This window comes from Dromiciops gliroides, chromosome 1 (assembly GCF_019393635.1).
Source record: "Dromiciops gliroides isolate mDroGli1 chromosome 1, mDroGli1.pri, whole genome shotgun sequence".
Taxonomy (NCBI): domain Eukaryota; kingdom Metazoa; phylum Chordata; class Mammalia; order Microbiotheria; family Microbiotheriidae; genus Dromiciops; species Dromiciops gliroides.
This window is the reverse complement of record NC_057861.1, coordinates 45,122,681-45,148,262: the sequence shown is the minus strand read 5'-3', so window position 1 is coordinate 45,148,262 and position 25,582 is coordinate 45,122,681. Positions and strand designations below refer to the sequence as shown.

The window sequence follows — 25,582 nt, the reverse complement described above, 5'->3', positions numbered from 1 at the left end:
ATTCGGACAGAGGTTAAAGTCATATTTAAGGAGACAAAGGAGAATGAATATTTTATCTGAATAAGTTGAGTTTAGCAAAAATATGACTACGACAGTGAAACAGACACAGAGGAAAGAGGTTTAAATGTCCATCTGGATGCATGAGGTGGGATGAATAGGAAGAAGAAAGATGTCCCTCAGCCACTTGGCTGCCCAGTCAATGGGGAAGAGTCCACTCAGTACAGGCTTCTATTCCCCTCTCTTAGTTGCTCTCCCTTTTGTCTGGTGGGTGATGTCACTGGCTGCTCCACTGGGATACCCTTCATCTTCCTAGCCATTTTCTTTTGTCACTTCTTGGTGTTGTTTCCTCTTCAGCTTCAACTTTATTCTCAGCCTGAGAAAGGAGAGGGAAAAGAAAACTGTATCTCCCAAGGTGCTTTGCCATTATTCACATTTGTCAAAGCCCACTTTCAGGTACCACTGTCTACCCAAAGCTTTAACTGGTCATCTCAGTTATTAGCACCCTCCCCTTCTTGAAATGATTTCATATTACTCTGAATCCACTTGGTACTTCCACACTTGTGTACACATCTAACTTCCTCTGCCTTCCCCTAATAGAAAGTAAAGGCAGGCACTGTTTTGTGCTTAGCACAGTGCCTGGACACAATAGAATCAATCTATTTGTTAAATCAAATTGAATTGTGTAATTACACAAATGGCAGTAAATAATAGGAATGGAGCTGCTTCCTAGTGAAATACTGGTATTATAGGGCTCACTGTCATTCCCCATTTGGTTTCCCATTCCCGTACCTGGAGTGGCAGAGAAAATGTTTTTGCTTTTCCTTTTATCTCCTGTGTTATACTTAGCAAGTGCTTATTAAATGCTTATTGTCTTTATTTTTAAATATGCTCTATCATTTCCTTTCAAGAGCATAAAGAAGGGTGAGCTTGTTTCCAATATGTCTGGGTAAAAAAGTTAAGAACCCAAATCTCCTTCCATTGGGGAAGGGGGATATGAAAGGGAAGGGAAGGAAGGAAGGGAGGGAGGAAGGGAGGAAGGGAGAGAGAGCAAGAGGAAGGAAGGGAGGGAGGGAGGGAGGGAGAGGAGGAAAGGAGGAAGGAAGGAAGGGAGGAAAGAAGGAAGGAGAGAAAGGGAGAGAAGGAGGAAAGAGGGGAAGGAGGGAGGAAAGGGAAGTGAAGGAAGAAAAGAAAGAAAAGAAAAGCATTAATTAAGTGCCTACAATGTGCCAGGTACTGTGCTAAGCACTTCACAAATATCATTTCAGTTGATCCTCCCAACAACCCTGGGAAGTAGGTGCTATTTATTACTTCTATTTTTATAGGAAACTGAGGCAAACAGAGGTTAAGTGAATTGCCCAGGGTTACACAGCTAGTAAATGTCTGAGGCTGGTTTTGAATCCAGGTATTCCTGACTCCAGGCCCAGAGATCTAGAGAGGAACTAGATAGAAGAGTGGGTGCTGCAGCAGACCTGACAGCTGCCTCTGGGTATTTGAAAGTCTTTCTGAGGGAAGAAGGGCTAGATTTCTTCCTCTGCTTGGCTGCAGAGAGCAGAGCCATTAGAGATGGGTGGAAATTGAGAAGAAGCCAGTTTAGACTCAGAAAGGTAAAGGGAAATTTCCTGACAATGGGAGCTGTCCCAAAGTAGAATGGGTGGCCTCAGGAGGGGGTAGGTTCCAAGGAGACTTAGATGATTACTTTGGGGGTAAGTAATTACTTTGGGAGATGCTTTTTTTTCTGGTATGGGTTGGACTAAATAGCCTCTAAGTTCACTTCCAGTTTTATAGACTATCCAAGCCCCAGGAGTTAATGGGAGAAAAACAAAAGAGCTCTAGCAGGAAGATGACCCAGGATCCTAGTGTCCTTGGGTGTCTAGACTAAAAACTGGAAGAGACTGCAGAGGTCATTTAGGCCAATCCCCTCATTTTACAGGGGAGGAAACTGAGACCAAGAAAGATAAAGTGATTTGCCCAAGGCCATTCAGGAAACAGGTATCACAGTTGGGATTTGAACTCAGATGCACTGTGCCTCTCTTTTCTTCCCTTACACCCCAGGATCAAGAATAGAAACAGGGGGCAGCTAGGTAGTGCAGTGGATAAAGCACCAGCTCTGGATTCAGGAGGACCTGAGTTCAAATCTGACCTCAGACACTTGACACTTACTAGCTGTGTGACCTTGGGCGAGTCACATAACCCTCATTGCCCTGATAAAAAAATTAAAATTAAAAAAAAAAAAAGAATAGAAACAGGAGCCAGGAAACAGAAACCAGAATTGGAGGTGAAAGGATGGGACTTCCCTATGAACTCACAGCATGCGGGAGCAAGGCTAAAGGGGCAACAAGGAGAACCGTATTGGGTTGGAGGTTTTGGTTCCTCCCTGGGGCAAGAGCCCCTCCAAAGTCAGGAGCCTCTGGGGTCAGAGGGCTTCATTTTTCCAAAATAGGGGGCTCATCCTCATCACTAAAAAACAAAGACATACTCATAAATGCCCAGCATCCACAGCATCAATTCAGGAACAGACCAGGAGACTTCAAGTCCAGGAGTGGGCCGGCCTTAGAGTGGAGGGCTGAGTGTGCTCAGATCCTGGTCAGGTAGTGAAAAGCCCTAGCTCATCCCCATGGGATTACCCCTAAGTAGACAAATCTCCAACAGATCCTTTGTACCTCTAGAATCAAACACAATCTTCCATGGTGTTTAAAACCCTTCACAAAGTGGCTCCAACCTACCTTTGCAGTTTCTGTAATCCCCATTCTTGGACAAGTTACTGTTCCTTGTTCTATCCCGTATCTCTGTATGTCGGCACAGGGCTTCCCCCCATGCCTGGAATACACTCACTCCTGTTCTCCTTCTCTTAGAATCTCTAGCTTCCTTCAAAGTTCAGATGCAATGCCCCCTCCTATGTGGGGACTTCCCCAAGTTTCCTAGCAGCTGGTGCCTCCCTTTGCCAACAACAACACATCATACTTATTCTGGTAACTACTACTATGTGAACATGTAGTCTTCCTCTCTAAAATGGAAGTTCCTTCTGCAAAAAAAAAAAAAAAAAAGAGGGGCGTGACCCTGGGCAAGTCACTTAACCCTCATTGCCCTGCAAAAAATAAAGAAAAATAAAATAAAATGTAAGTTCCTTGAGGACAGCGACTACTCATTTCTGTCTTTGTATCCATCCTCGGTGCTTAGCACAGTTTCCAGCACATAGTGCTTAATAAATGTTTGTTGAGGAGGCAGCTAGATGACGCAGTAGATAAAGCACCAACCCTGGATTCAGGAGGACCCGAGTTCAAATCCCGCCTCAGACATTTGACACTTACCAGCTGTATGACCCTGGGCAAGTCACTTAATGCTCATTGCCCAGCAAAAAAACAAAAAACAAACAAAAAAACTTTGGATAAAGCACCAACCCTGGATTCGGGAGGACCTGAGTTCAAATCTGACCTCAGACACTTGATACTTACTAGCTGTGTGACCCTAGGCAAGTCACTTAACCCTCATTGCCAGACCAAAAAAAAAAAAAAAAGAAATGTTTGTTAATTGATTTGTTGACCTTGCCAATGGAAAAAAAAATCAGTTATGAGTAGCAAAGGGGTTCCTAGCACTGGTCAGAAGGTGGCCAATGGAAACTACTGCCTTCTGCCTTCTGCTTTCTCCCTTCTCCCTTCTTCCTAGAGGTGTGGGAGTTGGAAGAGGGAAGAAATAGCTTCAAACAGTAGAATCCCAAATTGCTTGAGTGAGCATGGGAATTGAAAGGTGTGCCTACTTGTTCTGGTCTTGCTGCATCAAGGCAAGACACAACACATTCCTATTCCTTTCTCTTCCTGGTACCTAGAACCTCTACCAGCTGAAAGACTAGTTAGCTCACTAGGAGAGGGTATATACTAAGCTGGCTTGCTTAGTCTACTTTGAATACAGTATTCCAAGACCCATCTCCGTGGCTTTGTAGGGGTTGTCCCCCTCCTCCCGTACACCTTTTAGAATCTCTAGTTCCCTTCAAAGCCCAACTCCAGTGCCAACTCATCTGTGAGGCCTTTCAAGATCTCCCAGCTGTCAGAAACTCCTTCCTCCCAAAAAACCAAAAACTACTTTGTGTTCTGTATTCACTTATACATAGACACAATGTTTCTCCCATAGAATGTAAACTTGAGGGGAGTGACTGTCCTATGTTCCTCATCACCAGTGCCTACCACAGGTACCTGGCACATAACAGGACCTTAACAAATGATCAGGAAGTTGCGATGACCCACCTGAAGTAAACATTTGATGAGCATTCCTGTCTTGGGGATGCAATGGTAAATATCGTCATATGTGCTGAGGCAGCATTTACTTTGACACTCTTCATGACTAGAGCAGGTGTCTCCTTCCAACTGCAAGAGCACACAGATTAAATTCTTCCTACGTGATCGCTCCCTCCTCCTCCGTTCTTAAAATTCTTCCCCGCCCCCATAGTCCCCAAAGACTAGAGTAAGTGGCAAAATGAAGGGTTGAGGTGAATCAGTGGGTTGCCCTTCTTTCTAAGCAGCACCCCTAAGCCAGAAGGGTCAGACTTACCTTTTTCCAAGAAAAACACTGCATGAAAATTGTCCTTTGGACACAAACTGTCCGGGGATTAGAGGTGGTAGAAACACAACAGTTGCTTTTGCACTCAGAGGGGTGATGGCATAAATATCCAGTGGGCTAAAGGAATATGTAGATTAGCTGTTCATCTTCCCCCAACTTTGACTATCCCAGTCAAGTTAAGATCCCCAAACAATTTAGAACAGAGCAAGGAAAACAACTTCTCTGTTCAGTCCCTTGACCCAGCACTTCCACTATTGATTCTAAGTCTTATCAGGTCAAAAAAGACCTGTAGAGAAGAAGTGGCATAGATAAAAGAAAGCTGAGTTAGCAGCACAACACGTACAGTATTTATGCCAAAAATTCTTACTGGGTTATTGCATTACACAAGAGAAAGAGGGCACATAAACAAACAGCTAAAAACTGTCAATCGGCAAGTCAATCAATCAGCAAGCATTTATTAGGATCTATTAGTATGTGTCAGGCACTGTGCTAAGCCATAGAGAGAAAGAAAGAAAGGAAGAAAGAAAGAAAGAAAGAAAGAAAGAAAGAAAGAAAGAAAGAAAGAAAGAAAGAAAGAAAGAAAAAAGGAAGGAAGGAAGGGGAGAAAGAGGAGAAGAAGAAGAAGAAGAAAGAAAGGAAAAGAAAGAAAAAAGAAAGAAAGAAAGAAGGAAGGAAAGAAAGAGAGAGAAAGGCAAAAGCAGAGTCCCTGACCTCGAGGAGCTTATAGTCTAAAAAGGAAGATAACATAAAAATAACTATGTATATACGAGATAAAGAAACAGAAAGTGATCTTGGGGGAAAAAAACACAAAAGGTTTCCAGGTAAAGAATATCAATTATACATCACCAGCTGCCATACAGTAGGGCCAAAGTACAGCTTCTTTTGCCAGACTTTGTGTCTCTGCACCTTGAAGATAAGCCTCTCCTTTTTCTCCACTTCACCTCAAATTGTTTAGACAAATACCTTGCCCATAACCTTTCACTCATATCAATCAAGAGGACGTGTCTCTTCTCCCTGCCAAGGCAAGCCCCTCTATATTGATCCCATCCTCTCCCATCTTCTCCAGACAGACTGTCCCCACCATCACCCCCACTTTCTCTATAGTCTTCAATTTCTCTGCTTCTATTGGCTACTTCCACACTCCCTACAACCATGCCCAGGTGTCCTTCATCATAAAAAAACAACTCCCCCATTTGATCCCAGTCCATCCACCCACTCAGCTACCAAAGTGAACTTCCTAAATCTTACCAAAAATGAATGTTGAAAAATATCTTGGGGGCGACTAGGTGGAGCAATTGGATAAAGCACCAGCCCTGGATTCAGTAGTACCTGAGTTCAAATTCAGCCTCAGACACTTGATACTTACTAGCTGTGTGACCCTGGGCAAGTCACTTAACCCCAATTGCCTCACCCCCCCCAAAAAAAAAGTGTTGGAGAAAAATATCTTTACATGTGATTGGAAACAATTTTTAAAAAAAAATAAAATAATACAATTTTTAAAATATTTATTTATTTATTTATTTTTAGTGAGGCAATTGGGGTTAAGTGACTTGCCCAGGATCACACAGCTAGTAAGTGTTAAGTGTCTGAGGCTGAATTTGAACTCAGGTACTCCTGACTCCAAGGCTGGTGCTTTATCCAATTGCTCCACCTAGTCGCCCCCATTTTTTTTTAAAGTGACCTTCCTAATTTGCAGGTCTGACATCACCCTCTCCATACAATGGACTCCAGTGGCTCCCTATCACTTGAAATATTGAAGCCAAGGACAACAGAGAATAAGTGGGGAAGATTTGTTTCTTCCCCTTCCCCTCTCCCCAGCACAGATAATGAGGAAATTTATTAAAGTTAGGGGGCAGGGGCAACTAGGTGGCGCAGTGGATAAAACACCAGCCCTGGATTCAGGAGGACCTGAGTTCAAATCCGGCCTCAAACACTTGACACTTACTAGCTGTGTGACCCTGGGCAAGTCACTTAACCCCCATTGCCCCGCAAAAAAAAAAAAAAAGTTAGGAGGCAAAGCCTTTCTACTTTATACAAGATTTGTGACTTTGGCAGTAGGGAGTTGCAGGTAGGGGGAGAATTTCCTCTTTTGATGAAGATTCTCCACAACTGATGGTGTTAGAGAGTAGGAGAAGGTAAGTGACATGACAGGAGGTGGCTGAGATGGCTCTTCTTGACTCTACAGCAAGCCCCTCTCCCCACTACACCACTGTCTCACCTCTTTTGTCAGCATATGGTGAACTCCCAAAGCAGGAAGTGACAAAGGCTGGTGGGAGTATCCTCACATGTCTTGCTAAGCTGTCTTCAGTGGAAGTTACTTTTGTGCTTAGGAAGGGTCTGATACAGTACAGTAGGGTGGCAAAGACACTGATCTTAAAGTCAGGAGAGACTTGGGTTCAAATCCTGGCTTCTGAAACTTACCAGTTGTGACCTAAGCCTATCACTTAACCTTGCTGAGATTCAGCTATAAAATGGGGATTTTATGCTTAGGTCACAGGGCCTTTGTGAAGATCAGATGAGATGTTTGTAAAGGAGTTTTTCAATCCTCAAAGCATTCTATCAACATCATTCATCATTATCAATTGAAAGAGGGGAGTCCTGCAATTTCCATTGATGTAGGAAGGTCCTGCCCTCCCCCCATGGAGGAGCTTCTATCTATACAGATAGGTCAACACCTTCACCACAAACTACAGCCTTGAGCCAGTGGCCTGGGGCAGAGATGTCAAAGAAGGTTATGCCCTCAAGCAAGGCAGAACCAAATTCAAATGTAATTGGGAGGCACAGCTAGGTGGCACAGTGCATAGAGCACTGGCCCTGGGAGGACCTGAATTCAAATCTGGTTTCAGACACTTATTAGTTGGGTGACCCTGAGCGAGTCACTTAACCCCCAATTGCCTCCCCCAAAAAATGTAATTGGGAAAATATCTAACAAAATAAAGAGAACATAATAGAATATTGATAATATGATTTTATAAGTGCAGGGGTCCTTAGTTTAATGGCCCTGATTTCTATCTGAATTTGACATCACTGTCTTTAGACACTGACAAGTTAAGTGATTTACACTGCCAGTATCTGTCAGAAGCAGGATTTGAACCCAGGTCTCCCTGACACCAAGACTGACTCTCTATCTACTACAGCTATGCTGTCTCCATTATTAATAAATAACTCTTTTGCACATGTATAACCTACATGAGATTGCTTACTGTTTTAGGGTGGGGGAGGGAGGAAGGAAGGGGTAGAATTTGGAACTCATAACTTAAAAACACACAAATGTTAAAAATTGTTTTAATATGTAACCGAGGGGGAATGCAATTTTGGGTTGGTTTTTTTTTTTGCAGGGCAATGAGGGTTAAGTGACTTGCCCAGGATCACACAGCTAGTAAGTGTCAAGTGTCTGAGGCAGCATTTGAACTCAGGTCCTCCTGAATCCAGGGCCAGTGCTTTATCCACTGCGCCACCTAGCTGCCCCCATGAAATATTATTTTAAATAATAACTTTTTGGGGGGATGAAGCAATTGGGGTTAAATGACTTACCTGGGGTCACACAGCTAGTAAGTGTAAAGTATCTGAGGCCGGATTTGAACTCAGGTCCTCCTGAATCCAGGGCCAGTGCTCTATCCACTGCACCACCTAGCTGCCCCTTAAATAATAACTTTTAAGAAATAAAGAGGAAACAGGAGAAGCAATTGGGGTCTCCCCTGGTGCCCCCTCCTCTTTCTAGGTAAAGGAGAAAGCAGCAGGAATGGTCTGATGCCCAAAGATGGAACCCTCTTTCCTTCACCCACCTGCCCCTCACCCACCCAGAGACAAAGCCACGACCCACCTTCTTCCAACCACTGCACTGCAAGAAAATTGTCCTCCTGGTACAAAGCTGTTCCATTTTGTTGTTATAGACACAGCACTCGCTGTAGCATTCCATGTGCGACCTACAAGTCTCCCCGATATTCTGCAGAGACAAAGGAACGTGGGTCCTGATTGGCTGGTATGGATCCCAATGTGGATGAGCAGATGGCAATAAGCATCTTAGAGGAGGGAACTGGCAAGAGATGAATGGAGCTGCTCTGCTATACAAAGGATCGCTGTCGCTAGGATCGGAGTGGCCCATCATCCAAGGGAAGTCCATTCCTCATTTCCCCAGCACTGCCTCTGTAGGCTATAAACCATTTCCACTTTAGTGCCCACTGAGTAGTGGTGGTGGTCCCAATGTATCAGGGCAGGGCGGGGTGGGGAGGAGAGAGTGATTTGGGCCCATGTTGATATAGGGCTTGGTGTCTCTGATGTCATCAGTATACCTTGACTCAAACCCTCTTTTTCTATATAGGTGTGATATACTCATAATGTCATGTTTTTTCCCCCATAGTAGTCTGTGAGCCAGTCATTTTCCTACACCAAAAGCTTAAGTGAAATGTAAACCTTCTCATTATTCTTCTTTAGCTTGGGACAGACAGACTGTCATAAAGATCTCCACAATGATTTAACTTCTAACCAAAAGAAGGGATCCCATGAGATCGGAACTAATGACGTGGCCTGTTATCCAACCTTTCTTACCTGCTCTAATGCATATCATTCTTTGGGGCCCTACTTAAAGTAATTTAATTTTCTCTTTACCTCATCAACTGGGGCTAACATCATACCAAAATGAGGAATATGGCTTCTCCAGAAGCCAAATAAACCTATTGACTTTTGTACCTCTTGGATCTCTTGGGGGATTTATAGCTAAAATCTTTTCTCCTACTGGTTGGGGAATCAATATTCCCTCCAAAGTCCATATCATCACTAGGAATTTAACTGTAGTTTCTGTGGGGCAACTGACCATTGCATTTTGGGTAGTTAATGTACCATAATTCCCACTTCCTGTTTATCATTTCCAAAGTATTGGGGAAGGCTCCATTAATGGGCTCAGTCTCGGTATTAAATTTCCTAGAGGCCACTGTCAATTCTCTAATCGCTTGCCTTTTTTCTTGACCCAGAGAAGAATCATACGAACTAATTGTTTTCTGAATTATGCCTTCCTGTTTCAAGTCCTTCAAGAATTCATTAATTTTCTTCTCTCTTCCTTCAATTCTTTCATTTGGGGGAGGGGGGGACAATGAGGGTTAAGTGACTTGCCCAGGGTTACACAGATAGTAAGTGTCAAGTGTCTGAGGCCAGATTTGAACTCAGGTCTTCCTGAATCCAGGGCCGGTGCTTTATCCACTGCACCACCTAGCTGCCCCCTCTTCCTTCACTTCTATACCAAGGGGTATTAACAACTTGCTTTGGGGCAGAGAGACAAGACTACCAGATCCCATAAGACTTTTTCTACCAATTATTGAATGCTAATTTTCAGATTCTGACATAGGGCAAAGGTTTTACTTAATCCATCTATTCCATTGATTTCTTCTCCTGAGCCTGCAATAGATCTCCTTGGGCCAAACTGTGGATCTTTAACTTTCTGCCTACTTCCTAGCTGGGGGTTTTGGGTCTCTGAACCCATTTATCCAAGACCAGTTTAAAGGTTTGTTTTGTTTCTTTGGTTTGTGCATTTTTTTTCTCACTGAGTCTGGTATTATGGTCATTTGTGAACCAGTATCTAATAGTTTAGATACTTTTTTGGCTTTTCCACCATCTCCCCTGACAACCTTCCCCCCAACCCCTTCAGCTTCCTTTTTTATGTTGTTTTCCCCCATTTGATTATGAGCTCTTTGAGGCACGGACTATCTTTTTTGTTTGTTTGTTTGTTTTTTGTTATTGTGATGCAATGAGGGTTAAGTGACTTGCCCAGGGTCACACAGCTAGTAAGTGTCAAGTGTCTGAGGCAGGATTTGAACTCAGGTCCTCTCAAATCCAGGGCCGGTGCTTTATCCACTGCGCCACCTAGCTGCCCCCCGAACTATTTTTTTAATTTCATATTTGTATCCAGAGTGCATAGCACAATGCAAGACTCATAGTAGGTGCTTCATAAATGTTTATTGACTATTGATCAATAGTGTCAGCATGGGCAGCTAGGTGGCACAGTGGATAGAGAGGATAGCACCACCAGCTTGGAGTGAGGAAGACTCATTTTCCTGAGTTCAAATCTGGTCTCAAATTCTAACTATCTGTGTGACCCTAGCCAAGTCACTTCCTTCTATTGGCCTTAGTTTCCTCCTCTGTAAAATGATCTGGAGAAGGAAACGACACACCACTCCAGTATCTTTGCCAAGAAAACCCCAAATGGGGTCACAAAGAGTTGACTGAACAGTTGTCCCAGCACGTATGGGTCTCTAACCTTCTTATGGCAAATAAGCAGTTCTGGAAAGAAGTGGTTGTGCTTCTGTCAGAACTTCACAAGGAGACTGACCACCAAACCTCTATGAAAAGATTAGAGCCTTTTCCAGAAAGCTGAGGTACTACTTTCATCTTGGTTGATCTATACTTGAGGACAAAGGAATAATTTATTTATTTTTTTTTTTTTTTAGTGAGGCAATTGGGGAATTGGGGTTAAGTGACTTGCCCAGGGTCACACAGCTAGTAAGTGTTAAGTGTCTGAGGCCGGATTTGAACTCAGGTACTCCTGACTCCAGGGCCGGTGCTCTATCCACTGTGCCACCTAGCTGCCCCCAAAAATTTCTGTTTCTTTGGTTCTGGAGGATGTCAGGTGTCTCTCTCTCCCTCTCTCCTCTCTCTTCTTCTTCTTCTTCTTCTTCTCTCTCTCTTTCTCTCTCTTGCTCTCTCTCTTGCTCTCTCTCTCTCTCTCTCTTGCTCTCTCTGTCTTTCTGTCATTATCTCCTAATTTTGGCGATGATTTGCTTCATAGATTTCTGCCTTCATTTAAACCACTGTTGTTATTCATCACACCATTTGGGGTTTTCTTGGCAAAAGACACTAGACTGGCTTGCCATTTCCTTCTCCAGCTCACTTTACAGATGAAACTGAGGCAAACAAGGTTAAATGATTTTTCCAGGGTCACATGGCTACTAAGTGTCTGGAGTCAAATTTGAACTCAAGAAGATTCATCTTCCTGACTCCAGACCCAGAACTCTATCCACTGTACCACTTAGCTGCCCTATTTAAACCATAGCTCTCCTCTAATAGGATCCCATTCATTTCATGACCTATCTTGTCCCTGGTCATAATTCCCAGGACTGCTTTGGTTTCTATTGTTTTGACCCCTAACAGCATTATTACCCTGGTTTGGTTTCCTAGTCTACAGAGAAAGAGCATATGTCATTTCTGAGCTAGCATCCACACTTGATCTCAGAGCTGTCATGAATGTGTTCTACACATCACTCCCCCTCACATTCTTTGCCCCTTAGCAAACTTGTTCTTCACCCATGACATTGTATCTGCCACTTCCTTTGCCTAGGTCATCCCTTAAACCTGGGTTATTCTTGCTCCTCACCTCTACCCCCCGCCCCAGCTCTCTTCCTGGCTCAGTTCAAGTGCCACCACCTACAAGAAGCCTTTCCCCCCATTCCACCAATTGTTAGTGATCTCCCCTGAAATTATATCTCTTCATCTCTGCCTCAAAGAATCCATCCCCTCATTTTCTTCAAAGTATAATTCAGGGGCAGCTAGATGGTGCGGTGGATAAAGCACTGGTCCTGGATTCAGGAGGACATGAGTTCAAATCCAGCCTCAGACACTTGACACTTAACTAGCTGTGTGACCCTGGGCAAGTCACTTAACCCTCATTGCCCTGGAAAAAAAGATGTAAAAAAAAAAAAGTATAATTCAGATGACAAGCAGTTCCCATCTAATGGAAAACTATTAAACTCTTCAGATCTTCTATGGAATTCTGAGGGAGTTTTTCCTTCTCAAAATAAAGGTATCAATACAGTCAGACTTCCAGGTCACATGAATAATAAAATGGAGGAGTAGACATTTTCTCTGATCCTCAAGATCTCTCAGATTTCTCCAAAATAGAAATTATATATAAAAAAGATAAAAGTAACTTCAGCTGCCTTCTTGGTCTAGAACCACCTGGAATCCAAAAGAAGGTGCATTGCACATGTTTTCAGACATTTTCAATGTGTTGTTCAGTTTTGCTGATTTTTCTCCTATTTTTTTATTTTAAAATGTTTTTGTCTTATGAGATGACTTTCTGGGAAGAGGAGAGCAACTAGGGAAAACACTGTTGAGGTTAAAAAAGAGATATCCATATTTTTTTTTTTTGGTGACGCAATTGGGGTTAAGCGACTTGCCCAGGGTCACACAGCTAGTAAGTATCAAGTCTCTGAGGCTGGATTTGAACTCAGGTCTTCCTGAATCCAGGGCTGGTACTCTATCCACTGCACCACCTAGCTGCCCCCCATGATTTTTTTTAAGAGTTTGTGGTAGGGGGCAACTAGGTGGCACAGTGGATAAAACAATGGCCCTGGATTCAGGAGGACCTGAGTTCAAATCCAGCCTCAGACACTTGACACTTACTAGCTGTGTGACCCTGGGCAAGTCACTTAACCCTCATTGCCCCTCAAAAAAAAAAAAAGAAAAAAAATAGTTTGGGATATCAGGGAGACCTTATTTTTTTTTTAATAGATGGGAAATACCAGTGGGGACTCAGGAGCCACAGTAGTCAGTAATAGGAGTGTACTCTGAGAGAGAATTTTTGTCATAGTTATGTGTTTATGGCCTTGGCTTGTCCCCTGACCCCTGAAAGATGCAAAATCTGCATTTTTGGGGGCAGGGTGGGTGGGATAAATAGGCCAACCTAGAGAGAAAGGAAGGGTGGGCACCACATCACTGCCCATGTAGATGAGCCAGTACCATGGCTGGATTATACTATGGGTATTCATCTGGGATCTATGGGGGGGTACTCTTTGCATTGACAAGGATCCACTGAAGAGCTTTTTTGACTTGGGAATCTTTTTTTTTTTTTTTTGTGAAGCAACTGGGGTTAAGTGACTTGCCCAAGGTGACACAGCTAGTAAGTGTCAAGTGTCTAAATCCGGATTTGAACTCAGATCCTCCTGACTCCAGGGCCAGTGCTCTATCCACTGTACCACCTAGCTGCTCTCCTGACTTAGGAATCTTTAGCTATTTTAGTTTGACAGAAAAATGTGTAAATTTTAAAAGTGTTCCAAGGAGCAGCTAGGTGGTGCAGTGGATAGAGCACTGGCCCTGGAGTCAGAAGAATCTGAGTTCAAATCCAGCCTCAGACACTTAACACTTACTAGCTGTGTGACCCTAGGAAAGTCACTTAACCCTAATTGCCTCACCAAAAAAAAAAAAGTGTTCCAAAACTTTTTTAAAATTTAAAATATTTTTCCAAAAATTTTACATTTTTTAAAGTTTTCCAAATATTTTTACATTTTAAAGCAATTTTCCAGTGTGTTTTTCCTTTATAAGTCAAAATAGTTCCTGTTATATGGTTTTGATTATTTGAATATTTAAGTATCAATGTCTGTTGATTTGTCGTACCTATTATTAAGTATGGAGATTAACATGAGCAATGGCTATTTCATATATCTAGAGCCCTGGTGCTTTGCAATATAGATGGACCCCCACAGAAGCTTAGTTAAAGGAATACCAAATGACCCAAGAGATAAAGATACTGAGGCTATTTTATGAGATGGGAGCCTCAGAAGAAAGAGCAAAGGAAATTTCCATTCCAATGTAGCCATTCAGTGGTTCTTTCTGAGCATCCCGTTTGGGGAGCTGGACCCAGAGAAAGGAGAGGGAGGCTCCAGCCAGGGCATTCCCCGCCTCGATGATGAGCCTCAGGGAGAAATGGGGCAGGTTTGGGGATGGGAAGAGACCCCTTAAAGGAGTTCAGGGACAGTATCACTCTCACCTTGTGAAATTTCATGGAACCTTGGGATAGGAGGAGGGAGGTCAGCAGCAGCTTCAAGGCACCCGCCTTTGAGAATGGACCCAGCAGCATCCCTGGAAGAAAAAAAGGATCTGTCAGAGCTGATCTGATAGGGGATAGGTCACCTGACACATTCATTTCTCTCCTGATACCCATCAGTGGATAAATTTGTTTCCTAAATTTGTATGAAAAGTCCCTTTCATTTCTTTTTTTTTTTTTAAGGCAATGAGCGTTAAGTGACTTGCCCAGGGTCACACAGCTAGTAAGTGTCAAGTGTCTGAGGTTGGATTTGAACTCAGGTTCTCCTGAATCCAGGGCCGGTGCTTTATCCACTGCGCCACCTAGCTGCCCCCCCCCATTTCATTTCTTAAAAATCCTTTCCCATGCGTTGGTTATGTCCCATGAGATTTCTTCCAAGTCCTTGGATCCTTCAAGACATGGCTTCCCTCCATCCTGGATCATTTAGTGTTCCTCTGCTTAAATCAACTCCTGGTGGTCACCATCTTAGTCCCCTTCTCATCTGGTCTCCTTCTCATGCCCTTGTTTTCTGGGCTGAGAATGTGAGCTCCGTGAGGGCAGAGACTTTTTTTCTTTGTCTTTGTGTCCACAGTGCCTGGAACAGGACAGACCCTAAATAACAATGATAAGCATTTAAATGCCAGGCTCTATGCTAGGTCCTGCAGACACAAAACTGAAAGGGAAACTTCCTCTGCCCTTTACAAACTTACCTTTTGGGGGGGGGAGAATGCTGTGCACAAAGAAGTCAATATAAATAACATGCAAAGGAAATTTGTGGGTGATAGGATGGGGTTAACAACTGGGGGCACAAGCTGAACATTGAAGGGAGTAAGAGATGGTAAGCATCAGAGGGGAAGAGAGAGGACATTCTAGTCATGGAAGACACTGTGCAAAGGTCTGGCGAGGGGAGAGAGAATGGAACATATGAAATCTGGCGAGTAGACCAGTGTGGCCAGAGCACTGAGGGCACCAAGGGGAATAATGTATAATCGGCTTGAAAAAAGAGGCCAGATACCAAGAATAAATACCAAGAAGAGGTCACATTTTAGCCTAGAGGCAGGAAGAAGCCACTGGAACTTTTTTTTTTTAGGGAGGCAATTGGGGTTAAGTGACGTGCCCAGGGTCACACAGCTAGTAAGTGTTAAGTGTCTGAGGTCGAATTTGAACTCAGGTACTCCTGGATCCAGGGCCGGTGCTTAATCCACTGCGCCACCTAGCTGCCCACCACTGGAACTTTTGAAGAAGGAAAATGACACAATCAGAATTATACATTAGGAATACCACTTTGGTTGTTGCTGAGGGATTTAATGAATTGAGGTGAGCTGAATTATTCCTATAGTTTAGGCTCTATAAATCTCTACCCATCTCCTTTATTCACTATGATCCATCAAAAGTGAATGCATAGGGGGCAGCTAGGTGGTGCAGTGGATAAAGCACTGGCCCTGAATTCAGGAGGACCTGAGTTCAAATCCAGCCTCAGACACTGAACACTTATTAGCTGTGTGACCTTGAACAAGTCACTTAACCCCCATTGCCTCTCAAAAAAAAAATCAATTTGAATTAAAAAGAATTTTTTTTTTAAAAAGTGAATACATAGGGGCAGCTAGGTGGCACAGTGGATAGAGCACCGGCCCTGGAGTCAGGAGTACCTGAGTTCAAATCCAGCCTCAGACACTTAACACTTACTAGCTGTGTGACCCTGGGCAAGTCACTTAACCCTCACTGCCCCACCCCCAAAAAGTGAATGCACACACACACACACACACACACACACACACACACACACAGAGGAACTCAGGATGAAAATCAGTCACCGACCATTCTTTCAGCTTGGGGGTGGGGGAGATAGAGCAACTGAGACCTTCTAGCACATGTCAATATCCCTTTCCTAATTTTTTTTTGGTGCTTTCCAGAGACTTCTAGGCTACGTAAGCAACAAGATGGAGCACTAGACATTTCCTCTGATCCCCATGACCTCTTGAACCTCTCCAAAACCAAAATTATATTCCAAAAATAAAGCAACTTCAGCTGTCTCCATAGTCTAGGACACTCAGAATCCAAAAGAAGGCAGAAAAAAATGCTTATGTTTTTATTTGTGAAGTTCTTTTTCTTGGAAAGAAATTCTATTTGCATAGGGATGCTCTGAAGTCACATGCTTGTTGCTTTAAGCGACAAAAACAACAAATGCTAACTGAGTTTGGTAAGTTATAGACACTTGGAAAAGTCAAGTTCTGAAATTAAGAGCATCAAATGCCACCCCGGGCAGCTAGGTGGCACCATAGTGCACAGAGTGCCAGGCCTAGAGTCAGGACTGAGTTCAAATCCAGCCTCAGACATGATACTGGGCAAGTCACTTCACCCTGTTTGCCTCAGTTTCCTCATCTGTAAAATGAACTGGAGATGGAAATGGCAAACCACTCCAGTATCTCTGACAAGAAAACCCCAAATGGGTCATGAAGAGTCAGATATGATTGAAATGCCTGAACAACAATGAAATGCCACCCATGGAATACCCAGTGATGGAAGGCTTGTTGGATTCAGAAACTTAACTTATAACTACTATCATAATCTGCCTGAAGGCCAATACCTCAACCTCATCAGAATGTAAAGCAGTTTTGCAAGGCTGCTAATGAGGCATTTCCCATTTTGCCTCTGCACTGCACTGTTCAATCAACCACTCCTGGGACTTTGTTAGTAAAAGGGGAAGACTTGGGCTGGTTTCCCTCATGTCATTAAGCATCCTCTCCAAAGGTGCTGGTGTTGTTGCCTCCTTCCACTCTCTTCCATACTTCCATTTTATGGGTGAGTTCATCTCATTCACATTCAGTTAGGATTGTTAATTGTATACTTTCCTCCCTCATGTTCCTCATACTTTTTACTCTCATTGACCACGCCCCCTCCTCTTCACAAAGAAGACCAAAAGAAGAAGGAATGTGATCAAAACTAGTGATCCCCACTGCCCCCTCCTACCTTCCTCTCAAGCCCTATTCATTAGTCCTTACACTTTCTTACATTTCAATCCTCTCTCTACAATTCAGGTGAAATTTGTTTTTCTTGAGACTATTCCCTCTCCAACTCTACCCTTCCTTTTTTTTTTTTTTTGTGAGGCAATTGGGGTTGATGACCTGCCCAGGATCGGTCACACAGCTAATAAGTGTCAAGTGTCTGAGGCCGGATTTGAACTCAGGTCCTCCTGAATCCAGGGCTAGTACTCTATCCACTGCTCCACCTAGCTGCCCCTCTACCCTTCCTTTTAAACCTGTTTCCTTTCCCTATTATCCCCACCTTTTTTCTTTGTTGAGTTTAATGTATTCCTGCTCCAAACTCTGTATACACACACACAGAAGCAGGCAGGTGCACACATCAGTATGTGTTCAATTCTCCTTTGTCTGTTTCAGATAGGAGTGAGGTTCATGTGATACCTGCTTCCCCCACCCCTTTCCTAATCTTAAACCTGCAAGCATTCTGGGAGGGAAGTACCCAGGCAACCAATAAAACCATCAAACTCATCAGAGAGCCAACCAGTAACCAGAGACAGTAGCAGCTGCAGCCAAGTCCAGGAGGAGTCACAGCAGCTGAATGACCTATGTGACCTGGCACAGCAACAGACTGACCCATCAGCCAAGACACCGCATACTGCAAGGATCCAGCCCACCTGAGTAAGGGCAGTGACTCATCCAGTGCCTGTGCCTTGTGCCAAAGCAAACTTGGTACAGACTTTACAGCACTCCTTCTGGGGTTCCCCAGGGAACAAGCACTCCAAGATGGTGGGCTTGCTTTCTTGAAACAATAGAGCTCACAAGCTCCCACTAGTGTGTTTCCCTTTAATAGTCAGCTAGAAGATACAATTAGCTCAAAGCAAAGGCATTTATTGAGATAGTATCACATGAACAGTAGCTACAAAATATCCATCCCCATAAACTTGGAACACTCCCCACAAATACACAGTGTCAGCGTGAAGAATAGACAACCAGTTAGAGTACATTGGTAGAAAGGCACATGCATACACGCACCAGCACATGTACAGGGAACATATTCGGCCAAGACAACTCATGGTGCCCTGAGGTGCTTTAATCTCTCATGGTGTCCTCATGTGGCAACCTTGGATGTTGTGTCTCTACTGGGCAGGTTGCTCAGCTGGGTTACTCTATACTTCCTCTCCTCTCCCAAGCTCAACTAGACTCCTCAGGGCTAGTTTTCTCTCCATTCTAAAACTAGACATCTCTTTATTTCCCACCCAGCTACACTACCCTCAACTTTGCCATTATGTTCCCACACCAGATACTTTCCCCCTCCCTCTCCTTTTAGCTCTCACTTGTGTGTTGTCATTCCTCCAATAGATTATAAATTCCTTGAAGGCAGGAGCTGTCTTTCTTGTATCAGCAGAGTTTAGGACAGTGTCAGGCACATGGTAGGTGCTTATTGACCAATCAAATGACCATCTGTGAGAACCTACTGCCAGATGCCATTACCAGTGGAATGGGGAGAAAAATCTTCTCCCCATCCAAGGCAAAAGGTAAAAATCAATTCCTTCTCAAGAGCTGGGTCCAGGTGTGGCTGACCCATCAGCCATCCAATGGCTAGCTAGCCACCCTATAATTCCATCAAGTTAGATAAAGAAACTTCTTATTTCCTTAAAAATATAAACATTTTTTCACATTTCCTCTAAAGCCTTCATATCTCATTATATCTATCTGTGTCCTTCCCTTTACATCCTATAATCTCATCAATTGGGCTAGAAGAAATACAGTTGGGGGGGGGGTTGTTATCAACCCCTTCCACTACATTCGCATATTGTTTTCTCTAGCTAGATTATAACATCTTCAAGGGCAAAGATTGTTTCATTCTTGCCATGGTATCCACAGAGTCTAGTATAGTACTTGGTACACAGTGGGTAATGGGTAACAAATGTTAGATTAGTATCTACACTCATGAAAAAAACTGAATAGTTACCTCCGAAGTTTCATCTGTTATAGAACCCTGGATAACTTTAAGAAACATGTAGTCAAAAAAACCCCAAAACATCTAGTCAACAGCCTTGTTGGAGAACAATATTCACAGCTGCATCTTCTTCTTCTTCTTCTTCTTCTTTTTGCGGGACAGTGGGAGTTAAGTGACTTGCCCAGGGTCACACAGCTAGTAAGTGTCAAGTGTCTGAGGCCGGATTTGAACTCAGGTACTCCTGAATCCAGGGCCGGTGCTTTATCCACTGCGCCACCTAGCTGCCCTGCATTTTCTTCTAAAGAGCAAAATACTTTTTAAAATGTAATACCTGTTTTCCACCTTTCTTTTTTTTGTTTTTTGTTTTGGTGGGGCAATGAGGGTTAAGTGACTTGCCCAGGGTCACACAGCTAGCAAGTGTCAAGTGTCTGAGGCTGGATTTGAACTCAGGTCCTCCTGAATCCAGGGTCAGTGCTCTATCCACTGTACCACCTAACTGTCCCATTTTGCACCTTTCTTAAAAAAAATCAAGATAGACTTCCAGATCATGTGGCCTACAAGTTGAGGCATTAGTCTCTTTTCCCAGATACCTTGGACTTTCTAAATGAAGGAGGAGGAGGAGGAGGAGGAGGAATGGAATTATGTCTTAGATTACACAGCTGAATCTATAGGGGACAAAAAGAGAGGATCCCAATAAGATAAGATACTTATGAAATAACAATGGAAAACTCTGATCCTTAAAACACTCATTCAGCAGACTTCTCCCCTTCCAGCCTCCAGGCAGTGGGACACAAACTAATCTCAACCTTGAACCTCGGACCCATTTTAAGATTCCCCTCCTATTGTTTCTGATTCAAAGACTCTACTGGAACCCCTTACACCAACCCCTGTCCAGTTAAATGTAGTAAGAGGGGACAGGTTAAAAATGTGTAGTTTTCTGATAGAAGCCTGGTCCTAGGTTAGGGATCCCAAAGGTTTCAGAGACTATGCCCAGTTACTCTTCTTACCTTTTCTCCACCCCATAAAAAGCAGCAGATACTTATTTAAATCAGATTTGGTAGGGGGAAGGAGGGAAATCAAGGGAGGAATTGGGCAGGGAACCAGCATACATAGCTGCACCCGGCCTGAAAGAAAGGAGACTGAAACTTTGTTGCTGTCGTTCCTCCACCATGATATTGAGGGCAAGGACATGCGTCAGTGAACACTATATCCCTCAACAATGAGGTTGAAGAAGGCCAGCATTGGCAGTGTTCCCACCAGTAATGGGGGAGAAGCCAAAAACTGAGTAACAGGAGACATAAAAAAAAAATGTAAACTAAAAACCAAAAATGTCAAGGGGAAAATGCTTAATAAAAGCCCAGAGCAAAAGTAATCAGCAAAGATCCTAAAAACAAAAGTATAAATAAATATAAAATTTTCAAAAAAAAAGAAAGAATGCTTTCTTAATAAATACTATAAGACCAAGAAAAGCAAGCCAAATGCCTGATGATATACAGAATCCTAGGGACTCTCAAGAGAATATAGAACAAGAAACCCTAGAATTATTTAAAGGAGAGATGAAATCCATAAAATAAGAAATTAGGGCAGCTATGTGACATGGTGGATAGAGTGCTGGGTCTGGAGTCAGAAAGTCTCATATTCCAGACCTGGAGTCAGGGAAACTTGAGTTTAAATCTGGCCTCAGACACTTACTAGCTGTGTGACCCTGGGCAAGTCACTTAACCCTGTTTGCCTCAGTTTCTTTTTTCTTTCTTTCTTTCTTTTTTTTTTTTTTTTGGTGAGGCAATTGGGATTAAGTGACTTGCCCAGGGTCACACAGCTAGTAAGTGTCGTGTCTGAGGCTGGATTTGAACTCAGGTCCTCCTGAATCCAGGGCCGGTGCTCTATCCACTGTGCCACCTAGCAGCCCCACCCCAGTTTCTTCATCTGTAAAATGAGCTGTAGAAGGAAATGGCAAACCACTCCTATATCTTTGCCAAGAAAACCCCAAATAGGGTCATGAAGAGTCAAATATGACTGAAAATGACTGAACAACAAACAACAACAACAAAAAAAAGAAATTAGGAATGAATACAGATCAAAACCTAGAGCTCCCAATGAAGAATTTGAGAACTCAATTAGGAGATTAGAAAAATGTGAATCCACAACAGAGAATTTCTTTAAAGACATGAGATGAATAAATTTGGGAAACAAAAATACAAAAATGTAGGAAAATCTGGTGAAAGAAGAGCAAAAGGCAACGATGTTAAAAGAATACATGGGGGTAGCTATGTGGCGCAATGGATAAAGCACCGGCCCTGGATTCAGGAGGACCTAAGTTCAAATCTGGCCACAGACACTTGACACTTACTAGCTGTGTGACCCTGGGCAAGTCACTTAACTTTCATTACCCCATTAAAAAAAAAAAAAGAACACATGAACTCTATATAGGCCAAAATGATTGACCCCAAAGACAGGATACATAGAGACAAACTGAGGGTCATAGGTCTCCCAGAAGAACATGACAAATGTAAAAACTTGAACACTGTAATGCAGTAAATAATACAAGAAAACTTCCCAGAACTTCTAAATACAGGAAAAAGGCACCATTCAAGGTAATCCACAGATTGATTACCTCAGGGAAAAAACCCTAATACTCTAAAACTCCTAGTGGTGAAATTTAATTTGAATGACAAAATAAATTTTGGCCAGGAAAAAAGACCTTCAGATATAAAGGAAAAGAAATTCACATGACATAAGATTATTCCATGCCCATAAGAAACCATAAAAGAGAATGGTACAGGGCAGCTAGGTGGCGCAGTGGATAGAGCACCGGCCCTGGAGTCAGGAGTACCTGAGTTCAAATCCGGCCTCAGACACTTAACACTTACTAGCTGTGTGACCCTGGGCAAGTCACTTAACCCCAATTGCCTCACTAAAATAAAAAAAAAAAAAAAGAGAATGGTACGGGGGCAGCTAGGTGGCGCAGTGGATAGAGCACCGGCCCTGGATTCAGGAGTACCTGAGTTCAAATCCAGCCTCAGACACTTAACACTTACTAGCTGTGTGACCCTGGGCAAATCACTTAACCCCAATTGCCTCACCAAAAAAAAAAAAAGAGAGAGAGAGAGAGAATGGTATGGTATATTCTGAAAAGCAAAGTAGCTTAAATTATCACCCAAAATAATCACACCCTGTAAACATGAATCTAAGAATCAATGATACTCAACAAAAGCCATACAACTGAAGTGTTCTTGCAAAACCCCAGACAGATATGAGCAGAATATTCAACTTGCAAATACCCCAAACTACTGAAACACACACACACACAAAGAGAGAGAGAAACATAAATAAATACAAGTAGGATCCTGAGCAAGGGAACAGACTGCAGGAATGTGCTGAGCCAGCTTAGACTAGAGATGATTATTAAATTTTGGGTGTGAGCATTTATACCAGTGAAATTGGCAAATGCTACAAATCAGGGTTAGATTTGTTTTGTTGATGGTCTAGACTTAATAAAGTGATTGGGGAAATGTTAGTAATGCAGATTAAAATTACAAATGTTGAACACTATTCCCTCACCTTTCCACCCCCTTCCACATCCCGGCAAAGAGCCAGTTGTTAAACACTTACCAGCATACTTCTGGCTTGACAGGCTAGAAAGGCACACACATGGGAAAAATGAGTACCATGTAGGAAGAACAGGGAGAAGACCAATTTGACTAGGGAAGGGGAAGAAGGAGGAAAGGAGAAAAGGAAGGAAGGAAGGAAGGAAGGAAGAAAGGAAAGGAGAGAAGAGGAAGAGTGAAGTAAACAAGATTCTTTAATCTCTCCCTTGAGGCAATGGATGGCGATTAGAATTATTCAATCTCATGGCAGCTAGGTGGCGCAGTGGAGCATCAGCCCTGGATTCAGGAGGACCTGAGTTCAAATCCAGTCTCAGACACTTAACACTTACTAGCTGTGTGACCCTGGGCAAGTCAATTAACCCCAATTGCCTCACCAAAATTAAAAAAAAAAAAAGAATTATTCAATCTCTTTGCTTTTGTTTCTGATGTTCTTTCCATGGACTTTGCTATAGTTGTGGTGTGCACTGTTTTCCTGGTTCTGATTACTTTGCCCTGCATTAATTCCCATAAGTCTTCCCACACTTCTTTGTAGTCTTTGTACCCACCATTTCTTACAGCTCAATAATATTCCATTACATTCATCTACCACAATTTGTTTAGCTGTTCACCAATCAATGGACATTGATTTCAGACCCTTTGAGCTTTGTGTCTTAGGTCTAATTTTCATAATAGCTGGTATTTATATCAGGCTTTAAGGTTTACAAAGCCCTTTCCTTAAGTTATCTCATTTGATCCTCACAACAACCCTGGGAGGTAGGTGCTACTGTTAGTCCCCTTTTACAGATGAGGAAAATGAGACCAAGGGAAGTTAAGTGACTTGCCCAGGATCACACAATAAGTGTCTCTTCCAGAACAGCCAGTCCAGCATTCGATACCCTGTGCCGTGTAACTGCCTTGAAAATCTTTGTTCCCTGAAAAAGGAATGTCTATGAGCAGATGGGGGGAGTGCAAGACATCTTGAGCAGGGGCCCTTCTCAGCCTCTTTATTATTATGCCATGTAAGCAGATGCCAACAGGTATGTGGAGTTGGAGGAGATTGGCATGGATGTGAATGAGCAGACCAGAAGCTGGGACCTGAAACTTTTGCTCTGGCTCCTGCTGGCATGACAGGTGTACACCCCAGCTGAGAGGCATGGACAGAGTCTGACATAAGTGTATATGGTCACTACAGGTAGGGAGGGAGGTCTGACTGCCTAGAGATACGTTTCCTGAGAGAACTGGGTTTGCAAAAGGTGTGACCTGGGCCTTTGATATGCGATGACTTGTACCCTTGCCATGCTCTCTTATCTTTTCTGGAGGATTATTCACTTTGGGGATGGAGGAGGTGGGGAAGAAGCTCATTTAGGGACACAGAGAGGAATGGGGTGAGGACTAATGCCTGGCATGCCTTCACCCCTTTGTGGAGTTCCATGGGACCATGATCTGCACCCTGGCACCCTTGAAGGGGTTTTCTTCCCTGCTTTCCCTGGCCTTTGAGAAAGACTTCTAGTCTGTCCATTTAATGTACATGTACAACTAGAGCCAAATAGGAGTTCTGTGTCCATTGTCTGGGCAAGAGCAGTAGACTTTTATTTATTTTTTATTTATTTGTTTGTTTGTTTTTGGTGAGGCAATTGGGCTTAAGTGACTTGCCCAGGGTCACATAACTAGTAAGTGTTAAGTGTCTGAGGCCGGATTTGAACTCAGGTCCTCCTGAATCCAGGGCCGGTGCTCTATCCACTGCACCACCTAGCTGCCCCAGAGCAGTGGACTTTTGAAAACAATATTAATTTTTGTTTCCCCCAATTACATGTAAAAACAATTTTTTAACATTTGTAGTTTTTTTTTAAGTTTTGAGCTCCAAATTCTATCCTTCCCTCTCTCCCTCTCCCCCTTCCCTGAAACAGTAAGCAATCTGATATAGGTTATGCACATGCAATCATGTAAAACATTTCCATATTAGTCATTTTTTGCAAGAGAGAGAAAGAAAGGAAGGAAGGAAAACAAGGAAAAATGAAAGAAAGAATGAAAGATAGAAAAAGAAAAATAGCATGTATTTGGACAATATCAGTTCTTTCTCTGGATGTGGACAGTATTTTTCATCATGAGTCCTATGGGGTTGTTTTGGATCATTGTGTTGCTGAGAGTAGCCAAGTCATGTTCAAAATTGTTTTTACATGTAATTGGTAATAATAAAATATAAAGAAAGAAAACAAAACAAATGAATTCTGGCACCAACATGGTAAGTCCCCAGGCGTGGGGGGAGGAGACACTGGGCTGTCCAAGGAGAGGTGAACCTGCTCAAGTCAGAAATGGAGGTCAAGGGGGCAGCTAGGTGGAGCAGTGGATAAAGCACAGGCCCTGGATTCAGGAGTACCTGAGTTCAAATCCAGCCTCAGACACTTGACACTTATTAGCTGTGTGACCCTGGGCAAGTCACTTAAACCTCATTGCCTTGCAAAAAAACAAACAAACAAACAAAAACAGAAATGGAGGTTGGAACTCAGTGATAGGATCATAATAGGGAGAACCATTCTCAACAATCATACAAAACAACAAACAAGGGGCAGTTAGGTGGCGCAGTGGATAAAGCACCGGCCCTGGATTCAGGAGTACCTGAGTTCAAATCCAGCCTCAGACACTTGACACTTACTAGCTGTGTGACCCTAGACAAGTCACTTAACCCCCATTGCCCCACAAAAAAAAAAACAAA

General features: G+C 43.0%; 1 protein-coding gene across 1 annotated transcript in view; it reads right to left on the bottom strand.

The window, feature by feature from the left end:
- Positions 1-266: 266 nt before the first annotated feature.
- LRCOL1 (leucine rich colipase like 1) overlaps positions 267-25,582 on the bottom strand; it is a 28,961-nt gene continuing 3,645 nt past the window's right edge. The window contains exons 2-6 of the mRNA XM_043981573.1: positions 14,306-14,397; positions 8,375-8,497; positions 4,543-4,668; positions 4,239-4,358; positions 267-373 (exon numbers count right to left, since the gene is read on the bottom strand). Of these exons, the coding sequence (XP_043837508.1) occupies positions 302-373; positions 4,239-4,358; positions 4,543-4,668; positions 8,375-8,497; positions 14,306-14,395 (531 nt within the window). The 5' untranslated portion in view covers positions 14,396-14,397 and the 3' untranslated portion in view covers positions 267-301. The remainder of the gene's footprint in view (positions 374-4,238; positions 4,359-4,542; positions 4,669-8,374; positions 8,498-14,305; positions 14,398-25,582) is intronic.